This window comes from Numida meleagris, chromosome 3 (genome assembly GCF_002078875.1).
Source record: "Numida meleagris isolate 19003 breed g44 Domestic line chromosome 3, NumMel1.0, whole genome shotgun sequence".
Lineage (NCBI taxonomy): Eukaryota > Metazoa > Chordata > Aves > Galliformes > Numididae > Numida > Numida meleagris.
In genome coordinates, this window is record NC_034411.1 from 54,627,821 (window position 1) to 54,641,405 (window position 13,585).

The window sequence follows — 13,585 nt, forward strand, 5'->3', positions numbered from 1 at the left end:
GCTATGCAGGATAGCTGCTGTAACACAACACAGTTGTCAGCACATATATGAACGGCATAATCAAAGTGACTGTGAGAAGCTGAAACAACGAGAAATCCAAAGAAATTGCTTATTTCATATATCTTCTGCTGTAGTGGCCACCAAACATTGATGGGGGAATAACTGTCTTCCTCAGGTGGAGCTGGAACAGCCCAAGGCAGGAGCCAGGAAATATGTGGAGTTGTAATGTCAAAGCCCAGCTGGGTGGGACCATCAGCACTTCAGAAGGGTGCAGAACTTTGACTCCCAAACATAGTATTCTGTCACAGTTTTGTGCCTTGTCAAAGAGCAGGGAACTTACTCGAACCGTCAGAAAGCAGTGGTAACTGCAGTTAGGGGAAGCTGATCTGGATTGCTGTTATACCTTGTGTAAAAGCAAGAAGGTACCAATAGACAGAAGCCTGACCTGCTTGTTAGGCCTCATCAGGATTAAGGCTTTGATAGTGCTTCTCTCTTCACAAGAAGTTTTTGTAAGAACAACATCAACAAAGCAGTCACTGTGGGTGAGGGCTAGGGGAGGAGAATGGCCCTCTCCAAAGTAAACCTCTGTTCCTTATTAGAGAGCCATACTGGTTACCATGTCCCCAAGGTGCCGTTAATGGACTAGGAACCTTCTAGTTCAAGGGCTGCAGTGTGTTCTGGGTCCACCTATCTACCCTAATGGCTGTTAATTATTTCCAGGAAAAGGAGACCAACTACTGCAGCAGGACAGAGGGGGAGGAATCCACTTCAGCATAGACAATAGTCAGATGAATTTTCCAAATCAAAGCAGTTCATAATCAGAGGGTAGAATTTTTCTCAGAGATGGGGTGCTTTAGTCAGTGAGGTGTTTTATTGCTGTAGAGCTTCTTTCTTTCTACCTTCCTCAACACCCCTTCCCCTCTCCCCCTCCCCCCCCCCCAACCAAATGATCTTGGTTTCACCCAGTTCAGAATTAATTAACTAGTCAAAGACGAGTTAACACATTAGGCAGAGTTCTTGGTGTAGCTGGCTGCAACATTTGTGGCATCAAACTGACAAACAAAAGGGAATCAAACACAGAATGTCCTTCTGTTATAGAACTCAATGTTTGAAATCTTTAGTCTCTATAAGTGCTTTAGTTCCTTTGAATAAGGCATTTAATGCTTCAGGCTGAAGAAGTAGTGAGGTTTTTATATCTCTGACTTAATTTTAAGGTTTGGAATTGAAATTTATATTCTATGTTCTATTGGAATAACTTTAGAGAGTAAATAAAGTCTTCTGCTTCCTAGTTATTTGTGGTCTTTATTCTGATGAATGCTTTTGAGCTTCTTTGCTATTTTTGTAGCTTATGCAAAAACACAGAAACTTTCAAAGATAGGCACTAGAAATAGAGAAGGGAGAGATTTGTAGATTTGCTTTAATCAATACGTAAGTGTGAAAATTCTGTACAAGGGGAAATTATGTAGAAAGGAATTAGTATTTTACCAAACCGTCTCTGTAACCTTGACTAATTCCTTCTTTTAAATGGAACTGTGGGATTTTGCATGATGTCTTTTAGAGGCATTCTGAAAAGTATGTCGTCGTTTGTTTTTTATTGCAATTCAGAGAGTAGTTTTAGTGTACATTATATTCATTCATATCTTTTTTTATTCTGTACAGTCACACATACATAGTATGCACATATACTTCAGCAACTACTGTAAAATAAAGTCAGCTACTTTCTAGGCAGTAATCTGCATTAGCAGGAAGCTCAGTGGTACAGTTGTGTTTACACAGCCACTGTAATCTGACCCACAGTTGCACCTTTGCCTTAACTATAGCATCAGAGTTTCCAAAAATCCATATTGCCAACTGACATTATTGGCTAAAGACCCCCTGGGTGTACATTTCAAAAGATGGTTATCAAAACTATTCCTTTTCCTCTCTATCCTCTCTGTTCTTCTAGGGAGCTGAAGAGCCCAAGCTAAAATGGGAACATATTACGACGCTTGTTTCCAGCCTCAGAGAGTTTGTACGGTCCACTGATCGTAAAATCATTGCAACCACTCTTTCAAAACTGAAGCTGGAGTTAGACTTCGACAGCCACGGTATCAGTCAAGTACAGCTTGTGCTGTTTGGTTTTCAAGATGCTGTAAGTTGTTTTTACAAAGTATTTTGTGTGGGAAAACTGCAAAAATCTAGAAAATGGAAGCAAATGAAACTTCGTTAACTTCCTTCCAGAATTTCTGAAACAGTAATATGTTTGAACTTTGATCTTGTAATAACAAGGAAAACAACCCACAACCATGATTGGGTTTGGTTGCCACATGACTGTTGGCAGGACACAAATCCTGAACATAGCTGGTGAGATTTTGCTGATTAAAGAATCTTCATTCAGCCCAGTTGCATAAACTTTGTCACAATACAAAAGCAGAAAAACCTCTTTAAAAAAATCTCATTTTGTAGGAATTTCTGGTGAATGAGATCAACACTGACTGTCAGGCCTGTCTTGCACAAATAAGATCTCTTGAATGTGCCTTCTTTTATAAACAAATGCTTTTAGCACCTCCATGGCCTGACATAATATTCTACCTACATTATACGTTTGTTTTGAATTTTTACCCTAGAATTTCTGGTTAGCATCAGAATTAGCTGCTAACCGAAATTAGCAGCTTTTCCTATCAATTTATAATAAATAGAATAAGAAGGAAGAAAAATAGGCTTCTTTTGTGACAACAATTAATGCAAAGTTTGTCATATCCAGCAGTGAGCAGTAACCAAATAGACGTATGAATATCATTTAAAATTACATATTTAAAATAGCTAGTTTACCAAAAGCAACTTGGTTTTGTTTATTTTCCTGCTACATATTTAAATGTTAGTTCACAGACAATTATTCTTAATGCTTAAGATGAATAATTTACGTGGGAGGAAACAGTTGTGCTGGGCGTCCCTGTGCAGACTGAAGTTCTGAAGTGAAAAGTGAAATGACAATCCAAGTAGGCACTTGAGGTGGATGATTCTTGTCAGCATTTTGACCTTGTGTACTTTGAGAAAGAACAGAGGTGTCAGGAAGGATTGTACAACATTTAAATTGTTTGTTGCATACACCATACTGACAAAGAAGTTGACTGCCTACCAAAAAAAGCTAATATGTGAAACGAATCTGTAAAAGAGAGCTTTCCTCAAAGGAGAAAAGTCTTCACTCTCAGTACTCTTCAGCTCTTTACTCTCTTTAGCTTCACATCACTACTGTTTGTACAGCTGGAAGAAATAGATGTGTACAAAGTCAAGAAATCTAATTGATGGGGGGGAAAGAGTACAAATATCTGTGTTGGGTATCTGACAGATGTTGCTGGGCATCAGTTGTACTGTGACAACAGGCAGTTCATGCTCTTTTCTATAAATATTTAATCTTTCGTTAACTTCATTGTTGTATGTTACTATTTTTAAGTTACACATTTCTCTCCCCTTACTATATTATTTAGCTAAGAGAACTACAGAAAGGACAAAGAAAAAAAGGTAGCTTTGTAATGAGCCAGCCTTAATTTTTTGACATATTAAATTTCTATAATAGAACTCTGAAATCCAGATGTGTATCCATCTCAGGTAGCGCTCAGGCAGAGATATTGCTAAAAGTGTGGGAAAGCGTTTCGCTTGTTCTCAGGACTTAAACTTTGTAACCTGGGATTTCCCTGTTAATATCTAAGATATCCTCATCAGAGCAACCATGAAAAAAGTAGCTTTGTGCTACGGTCTGAAAAGCTAAAAGACATTACTGCGGATTTTTTGTTGTTGTTCTTGACAAAATTGTATCGTGCTTCTTCAGTAGTTCAATAGATAGGCTTATCTGAACGCATCGGTGCGGGTAGGAGTTTAGCAGGAGCTGCGCTGCCTCGGCGGGCCGTGGGCGGGCTTGGGGGCCTGCCGGAGAGCTGCTTGGGGGGCAGCGCGGGGCCCTGCGCGCTCCAGCGCAGTGTCCAGCTGCCATCTTGTGGCCGCTGGGGACAGAACTGAGGAGACCGAGGAGCTGCGGTGGGCTGACCCTGGCTGGCAGCCGCCCAGCTGCTGGGTGAGAGAAAACTTCTGGGTCGAGATAGGGCTGTTTAAGTAAAGGAGGTGGAGGGACCACGTAGTCCAAAAGCAGTTGCTACCCCCCAGCAGAGTGATGCCTGGTCCGTCTCTGAGCAATAGCTCCTTTGGAGAAACTGCATTAGCTTTTCTTGATGGGCATGACACTGTGGGATAGGGAGTATCCATTTGGCTGGTTGAGTCAGCTCTCCTGGCTGTGTGCACCCCTAACCTACTCACTGGCAGGGCAACATGAGAAGCGGAAAGGACCTTGATGCTCTGCAAGCCCTGCTCAGCTATAAATAAAACATCCTTGTGTTTATCAGCCCTGGTTTTGGCACCAGGCCAAAACACAGCACCTTGAGGGCTACTGTGAAGGAAACTAATTCTATGCCAGCCAACCTGGTACAGGCATCTACGTCAGTTCCTGCCTTACTGAGCACTGTTGCTTTAGGGCAGTGATAATGCAATTAATAACACTTATTGCCTTCCAAACATGCATAAAAGTTATCGTAAGTGCAACTGTCTCATTGTATGAAGTTAACAGCAGAAGGAAAGAGGTAATGGCACAGCATCAAAATTAAGTCCTCTGACTATCTAAACTAATGTTAATTAACTATTTTCTGAATCAAGAGGGAGCGGCATTACATTAGTTCCTTGATATTTCCTACAATTGTTCTTTAAAATAGTGAGGTATTGGTTCAGAGCAAGCAGAGAAAGCCATACTGAAAAAAGTAACTAGGTCAATCAGTTTAAGTCACAAGGCTTCCATAACATGGTCGTTGGTATTTGTCTTGGGGCTTGCATTTTTTTCAGTGAAGGTTAAATAAGCTTCATTATCAGCCATCAAAAACACCTAACACAGGAACTGGTACTTCATTTAGGAAAAAAAAATACGAAATACTGTCTGACATATGGTATTGCCAACTTCCACTATTTCGTTAACATTTTCTTCATTCATTGTCAACATCAAATAGTTCTTATAGATGTTGCATCAAAACAAGTGATAAGTTCAAACATTTTACACAATTCTGATATGTCATAGTATTAATTTGTGGAGGATATGATGGCTGACTTGAATTCTGTGTTGCTAGGTCAATAAAGTTCTCCGAAATCATAACATCAAGCCACATTGGATGTTTGCATTGGACAACATAATTAGAAAAGCTGTGCAGACAGCTATTACTATTCTGGTCCCAGGTGAGTTAGTTCATACTATTCAGCAAATATTTGTTACCTGATCTCTTTAAGTGTGCTTTAGAGCTGTGATTATGGTGCTTCATGCAAGATTTTGAAACTAGCAGAGAGACCTTTTTCCTGTTCACTGTCTGTTTTGCAACTCTGACACTGATGAGTGTATTGCTCATGTTACTTTGGAAAGCACTTTCCAAGATGTGTAATGTAAACAATTCTGCAACCCACTGTGCATTGGCAAGCAAAGGTGCTCCGAGGCCTTCTTTTTTGAGGTGTTCAATGCTGCTCTTGAAATCCAAAGGATGGACAACTTGCCCAGCATGTGCAAATTTTTGGAAAATGTATAGTTACGCTTGCTGATGGTTGCTCTACAATGGCAAAATGAACTTATGTTCCTAGTAGTGTGATGCAGGAAAAAAAAGACTAAAACAAATGCAGACATATTTGCCTAGTAAAAAAGCATCTGGGGCTTAAATCTGCTTTCTTTTATTTAAGGTAAGGGCAACTGCTGGTCTTTGGTATGTTTGGCGCTAAAGCAAGTGGCATGGAAGTTAAGAGGTTAATTGGATCAAGACATGAATGACTCTTTTGAAAAGAAGTTTGCTAGTAGATTCTTGAACATAAAGGAAAAAACCCTAGCCAAAAAAAACCCCATGTTTTGAAGTGGAGACTAAAGGGAGTACTCAGCAGTAAGGAGCCACAATTGAAGGAAGGAAGGAAGATTTACATAAAATGGCTAAGATTAACAAACAGATGTTGATGCAATAACAGATTATGTAGGAATATAAGATCTTGTATGTATCTTGCATACCTGGTAAGTTCTGGTAGGTAGTTTAAATGGCGAATAACAGAAAACTGTGTATTCTTACAGCTTTGTGTCCATGATTTTGTGAGTGTATATCACTACAAAGTAGGCAGTGCTCCCTCTGACAAGTAGAAGGGAAATGTGCTGCTTCAACTGTTGTGAAAGGGGTCTGTTTGTTATTTTCTCCCTGTATGTTTGGATACAGTTTTTGGTAAGCATGATATTGTTTTAATGAGAGAATGCTAAATATCCCAGATATTTAGATCTCGGTATCCATATCTCTCAAGTTTTTAATCTCATGTTCAGCTGCAGTTATCATGTACAAGGCATACAGCTGTACTTCTTGATAGCTGTAGCCTAACTCTAATGCAGTAGAAGTGGTATGAATACTACTTTAACCAGCATTTAATAGGAATTAATAGGAAGTGGTATTAGTATGATAGTTCTGTCCTCAGTTACTGGCGGTAGTAGCAGTCATTCACAGAAAGAAAAATAAGAGAAAAGCAGTAGTTGGTAACTCAGCAAGCCCTCAATCAATCCTGGTGTTAGAGAACAGATAGTATTCATACTGCAAGTTCTGATTGAGTGCAGTACTGTTTGTTCTGTGTGACCTTATGTAGGGTGAATGGTAAGATTTCTGTGCAGTGTGACATCAGATGCTAGCCAAATTTGAAATCTCACTAAGCCAGATTTCTGTTTCTTAAGGATTTTGAACTTTCTGTAGGCTGAATCAGAATGTGTTAAGCTGTTATTGTCTGGTCTGAGTGGTCTTAAAGCCCTGGATGATATCATCTGTTCTCTTGCTCCAGAAATTTCCAGCCTGCTTTAACCAAAGCTGTAGGATGATTGCTAAATAGTCACTCAGGTCTGCTCTTGTTTTAATGTTTTATCATCCATGCTGTTTTTTTTCTTTATACTTTAATGTTTCTAATAGAATTGAGGCCACATTTCAGTCTTGCATCTGAAAGTGATGCAGCAGATCAAGATGATATAGAAGTTGAAGAAGATCAAGATGAGCAGCCTCAGAATCAAACTATCCAACAGCCTTGCATTGTCATGGAAGATGCAGTAGCTACCTCAGGTGTGAGCACACTCAGCTCTACAGTATCCCATGACTCACAGGCTGCTCAGAGAACACTGAGTGTCCAGCTGGGCAGGCTAAAATTAGAGACAAATAGGTAAGTCTGGGCATCAGGGGACACTAGCCTTCTTGTGACTCTGTATGTTGGTTTGTGTTTTTAAATATATATCCTGGAATAGTACTGACTATCAAAATTCTATGGTGATGCAGCTTATTCTTTAAATGGTAGTCACTGTATAGTTGTGACTGATCATATGCATTAGTTTTATTCATTTCAGAACAATAACGGCACAAGTTAAGGTTGGTCTTGGTTTCAGGTGCCCTTTCAAGGAAGATCTGAAAAAGTTTATCTTGCTGCCAAGTTTCTGCTTTTTCTCTCCTTCGTATGCTGTATATAGCTGATGAATGGTGTTATGTTTTGTTTCCATTAAGGCAGAACACACTGTTCTTTTCTGTAGTTATTCCTGGGGAACAAACAAAAGCGAGATGACAGCCACACATGAACTGACAAAGGAAACTTCCAGAGTTGTTTTGCGTGCAGAATTCACTGCAGCAGGATCTGTGTTTACAAGCAAGCGTTTCATTTTATTTAGAAAATGCTGTGGAGAAGAGATTGAAAAATGTGTGTATTTTTTGAATAAGAAGTAATACAGAAACTTGTATTTGGGATTTTTTTCAGAATGTATATGTATTCTACTTCCACTAAGAGATCATTTTCTTAACTAAAAACACAGATCTCTGACTCCTGTTTCTTTCATCCAAATGATTTTTCTATATGATCTTGTTTTCTTTTCATTAACGTGTTCCAGATAGTCTGTTTAGAGCAGATATTTTAGCTTTTAAATGACACTGGATTTCCCACTGACCTCAGTAAATTTTTAATGTGGTCTTCACAGGAAGAGAATATATCTTCAGTACAGTTGTTATGCTGCCAGAACATTCTATGTAGCGACTGACCCAAATTAAATTAAAATGTTAAATTGCACTTTACTTGTAAATGTTTCCAGGAACTTTGCTGTAGTTAGAGTAATTCATTATACTGTACTATTTTTGATAGAGTAAGGACTCTTGAGTTCTCATTTTACAGTTCACTTTTTATGTTTGTGATGAAGACTGAGAAATATTTTGATTTACCTCACTGATATACTTAAAAGCAACAACAAAAATGTGATGTAGATTGTCTCACTTTTCAAGTTTATGCTCAGGAATCATCCTGTTGGATGAGGTATTGCTTTATAGCCACCTTACTTTTGTAAACTTCTTGAATGCAAAGCCTTTGGCCAAATAATCACATCCTGTCATATGCTCCAATTTTGATGTAAATAATACAGACAGTTGTTTAATTAAAGAATTAATTAAAGTTTTATTGGCATACACAGCAAGTAGCTACCGAGAGAAAATGGTTTATTGGCCCCAAAGGCCCTTTTTCAACCAGAATGGGTAGGGGAGGAATATGTTTAACTGAAAGCTTCTGTTAAAGCTTCAGGCTGCACACCTCTCTGCAGAATATTAGTCTGCATCAAGACCAGCCAAGCTGTGGGTGTGTTCAGAGAGACAAAGCAGTGTTGTTCACGTGTGGGGTGGACTTTTCAAAAGCTGTCAGCTCTAGTGTGGAAGCACTCAAATGCAGCTGTGCTGCTGGTTAGCCGACATGCTGTACATATCCCTAAAAGCAGCAATGAATGTTTTTACAAAGCAATTGTACCAGAAGCAGTTTATTTCTGTGCTTCTGTGGCACAATCTCCAGCTGAATTCCAGAATGCCCTTATCTTTTGGTGTCCCAGAAGAAAAGTTGCAGTGCTTAACTAACGTAAAAAACAAAACAAAAGCTGCACTGAAATGGAACAGATACTGCATAGTTCTCAGGCTGACAAAGACTTCAAGGAAGGGATGAAGATGCTGTGATTCTTTCAACGCAGAACTTCCTGTAACTGGAAAATCTCTGATAGGTTTATGAGCTGTAACATGAGCGTATGTTCTCAATCTCCAATTTCTTTAGCCATGTTTCTAAATATGTTTGGTTCACAATTCCTCCTTTTTACAAAAAAAAAAAAAAAAAAATATAAAACAGGAAGTTACAGCAGTGAGTATCACATACACATTTTCTGTTGTATCCCGATTCTTTTCCCTTGATCAATTTGAATGGTGCTGGCTACCAAACTTCTCTGGGATTCTCTCTGGCTTTGTGTTATGAAGGAATTCAAACATAGGTTCCAGTTTGTTTCTGCTTGTCATTCTCAAAAGTAATTGCTTAGGAGAGGACCAAAGGTATTTTGCCTTTTCTCACATTCGTATAGTATGGGAGGGTAGGTTTAAACCCTCTACTACATGAGTAAGAGAGAGACCTTGTGTGGATTACAGTGTCTCTTCCACGTTTAAGAAACAGAACAGTAAGTTCTTACCACTTTCATCGCTGCTCCATCCTTGCTATATTTTTGAAAATGTCTCCTGGAGGGACGTGAATTGGCATTTTGCCATACACAGGATAAAGTGACAAAGTTTAGCCCTTGGTTTATGAAACACTTTGATAACTGAGAAGAAGAAATACACAGTTTTGTTTATAACAGAATGCTGGCTGTATAAATTTCACTGAAATTTTGTTTCATGCTACCTGTTCAGCTTGTGTATGTGTCTATGAAGGCAGAGTATTTGTTTTGTTTTGTTGTTTAAGAGCTGTAGCTTTAGGAACCAGAAGGGTAGTTGCTTCTATCTTTGTGTAAGTCATAAGAAGTTTATAGTGATAGGATATTCCTAAGAAAACAGAAGAAATCTGTCCATATCTCTGTTGATAAGGTTTCCAGTTTAAGTTTAGTAAGATGTGTCTCCCTGAACATTCAAAACCACTTAAGAAAATGTGTTTTCTCTTCCTCTTGCTTCTCAGGTTATTGGAGGAGTTGGTTCAAAAGGAGAGAGAATTTCAAGTCCTTTTACATCAAGCTATAGAAGAAAAAGATCAGGAGATCAAAAACCTCCGGCTTAGGTCACAGCCAATAGGTGAGAAGCAATTTCAGGGAAAAATTTCACGTTGCTACAGGCGAAAACAGCGGCAGATAAATTTGTTTTTATTGAGCCAGCCTCAGCAAACATGTTTTATTATGCTGCTTTTGACATGATGTGCTTTGGAGTGCACATTGAAGAAACAAATTAATGAATATGTTAATCACAATAAAAGTAATAGCACGACTTAGATATTTTTAATGGCAATTGTTAGATTGGATATTCAAGAGGCTCTAAAATGGTGAGATAGAAGTACAACTTAAAGCTTACTGAGTGGAGCTGAGTTTGATCTGTATCTACCTCAAAGGAGGCAGAAGTGCTAATGCAGTTTGATATTTCAGTGTAGTGTGCTTCAAAAAAGTGTCATTTTCCAAAAGCAGCTGATCTTCAGCATTGCCTGCACATCAGTTATATGAATTACACTGAATATTTAATTTGTGTAAGAACCTCAGTGTAGGCACAATTACAATGATACTTACTTTCTATTTGAGTCATTCTCTGAAGGGGAAATTGCCTGTATCAGATGTTCATCCTACTTTAACTGCCTTCAGATTCAGGCCCAAATTCACACTGAGTAAAATAACTGACCATAACCAAGTACAATAGTTGGTGTGCAACTGTCCATAGACTGCAACTGGGTGTGGGCTGCAGGAACTGACATTTGTTTGTGGGGGTACTACTATCCGAAGCTTGGAGGGAAAAGTCGTTGAAGACAGTGCTTCAGCAGTAAAAAATGATAGGTAGTGTTGCTTTGGCAACAGACAGTCTTCTTAAAAAAAAAAAAAAAAAATGCTTGTTCTAGATATCCCTGGGTTGTCTGTCTGTCATCGTCATTCCACTGGCACAGGGACTGAAGACTCTGATCTCATAAACTGGCTGAGCCTTCAAGGAGCTGATGAGGCCACGATAAACAAGGTGAGAATGGTGTTTTCTGATCACTTTGTGACACAGATGGACTACTGTTTTGTGACTGAGCGCAAGAAGAAAGCAAATAGTCTCTCAAAATTGTGCTAAGTAGTGAAAATGAATCTCTTTTCAGAGGAAAAGAAAAAGCCACAAATACGAAGGCTGTAAGTAAAAAAAACAAACAAACAACAAAAAAAAAACTATAACTGACAAGGAGTGAGAATAAATAGTTCTTGTAAAGAGGCAGTATTGCTTTGGCTCACAGTTTTTCTGCATCCTCCCAGATGGTGGCAGTTCCTGCTGATTATGCCCTGGATACGGGGAACACGTTCACCCTTAGCTGTGTTAAGTGAAATCTCATCAAGATTCTGCAGCAAAGGATAGATAATTTTAGAGGTGTTGAGCGTCTCAATTTAGGCTGACTTAAGGAAACCTTCATGTAGTTCAAAGGCTTCTTGGAAATTTAAGTACATCGAATTTAGATGCCACTTTTGAAAATGTGAATCTTAACAGTTTTTTCAATTTTCTTATGGGGTAAATGTGGTATTAATTATGCTTCAATTTACATTCACTGAAGTCTGAATTCTGAGATATCAGGGGCAACAATGGAAATGCCAGTTGACAAAAGTTTTGAGAAGCTGCAAAAGCATTGTGTGGTTAGAGTAATGCATGGTATGTCAGTGTGTAAAACTACACAAAAAATAAGTTTCACTGTGTTTCACATAGACGCAGTATGGATTAGTCTCTTAGATGCACCACATGTTGGACCAATTCTAGATTTCTTCCAAACTTCTAAGGGCAGACAGTATATAAGGCTGGATTGTATTTCTAACAATTTTTTTTAACTTCTTTTTGTAGTTCTTGGCTGAAGACTACACCTTAATGGATGTTCTCTGCTATGTTACACGAGATGATCTGAAGTGTTTGAGACTGAGGTAAGGCTTCACAGTTAAGTGAACTGCACAGAGCTGCAGCATGTTTTTTTACAAGAGAAAATAACTGATACTAAACCTTGGTTTCTTGGATTGCGCTGCATTAATTTAAAAAGTAATGCTTTCCAGTATTTCTTGTATCTTTATGCATTCCTGATAAGCAGCTGGTAGTGCTAACATGTTTTTTTTTTTAAAAAAAAAAAAGCTTTTCTTTTATAGCCAAGCAAAAGGAATTTTAAGTAAAGCTTTTGCCTTGCACTTGGACACCCTGGGAATCCCACCAGAGCCCTGCTTTTACTTAAGACTGAGATTGCAAAACTTGCTGCAGTTCACCATCACCACAAAGCTGCAGAAATGCATGTGGCCTACAGCTAATGCTAGATTTCAGCAAGTCATGCCAGCTGTGTCTGCCATAGCAGGACCAGTTTAAGCAGAAACAACAGAAGTTACCAAGCACTGAGTGTTCCTAGTTTTAAAATAATTAAAAAAAAAAAATAAAAGTAGTGAAACTTTGACAGTTGGTTCCTTCATAATGTTGGCAGTCTGCTGTGCGTTATGCAGGTCCAGGAGTCTGAATTCCAGAAAGCAGGCAACTGGAAAGTCAAAAGTTTGTTCTGTACTGTAATCAAAAAAGGACTCTGCTCTCTGTTTGAATATGTGTTGGATTTCACCTTTGATCAGCCTTCCGACTCAGTTGTAGAACTTTATTGGTCAAAACTAGAACAAGAAAATCAAAATGCACTTGAATTGGAATACTTTCAGGCTCGGGAGTATTCTTGTACACAAGCATCTTTGATTTTTTTTTTATTATTATTTTTTCTTTACAGGGGAGGAATGCTATGCACGCTCTGGAAGGCCATTACTGACTTTCGACAGAAACATGCCTGACACTGAAATCTTTCCTTGCTTCTCTACGGAGAGGAAGAGGTTTCTTTCCAGCGCAGAGCAGGTGTGCTGTCAGAAGGACTGTTGCACTTTAATCCAGTATTTGTTTACCAATGTTAAAAACACTGCAGCTTCCTGACTGCTCTTACTCCTGTAATCCCTGAGGAATATGTAAACAACATGCGACATTATTTTACTTCAACCATTTTTACTTGCAAGTTTTCCAAAAATTAAAGGAAAAAGAAATTAACTCACAAAATATTACACTTAAAGGAACCAGATATTCATTTCATGGAAAACTGATGTAAGGTTTCTTGTGACTGTGCATCACTGGAACAAAACCAAAATGTGACACCTTCTCAATCAAGTTTCTTTTTCTTTGTAGTGTTGTATCAGTAGAACATAGTAGAAATTCATAATTTCAATCAGATGTTTTTCTTTTAGTGTGCAAGACCTAAAAGTAACTGTTTTTACTTACTGCTCTATATAGTTTAATATTGTTTATTTTTGGTAATTTAAGTTCTATGGTGCATTTGTTTTAGTTGTTTATGTACTACTGAACTGTACCAGTTGCATACACCTCAACCATAGTACTGTTAGCTTGTTCTAAAGCTATCTGACACACACAGTTGAAAATAAAAATAACCTAAGAGTTACTTTTTCCTATATTTTTGGACTAATAAAATAAAGGTGTAAAATCGGAAAATATTGGAATAAAAAAGGAAAAAAATCACA

General features: G+C 38.4%; 1 protein-coding gene across 2 annotated transcripts in view; it reads left to right on the forward strand.

Moving 5' to 3' along the window:
• The window catches only part of MAP3K5 (mitogen-activated protein kinase kinase kinase 5), a 92,807-nt gene extending 79,222 nt beyond the window's left edge, over positions 1–13,585 (forward strand). Inside the window, exons 24-30 of one of the 2 annotated variants that reach the window (XM_021390676.1) lie at positions 1,946–2,131; positions 5,145–5,250; positions 6,984–7,227; positions 10,012–10,124; positions 10,930–11,042; positions 11,892–11,968; positions 12,793–13,585. In XM_021390676.1, coding sequence (XP_021246351.1) covers positions 1,946–2,131; positions 5,145–5,250; positions 6,984–7,227; positions 10,012–10,124; positions 10,930–11,042; positions 11,892–11,968; positions 12,793–12,853 — 900 coding nt within the window. In that variant the 3' untranslated portion in view covers positions 12,854–13,585. The other variant, XM_021390677.1, reaches the window with a different exon arrangement.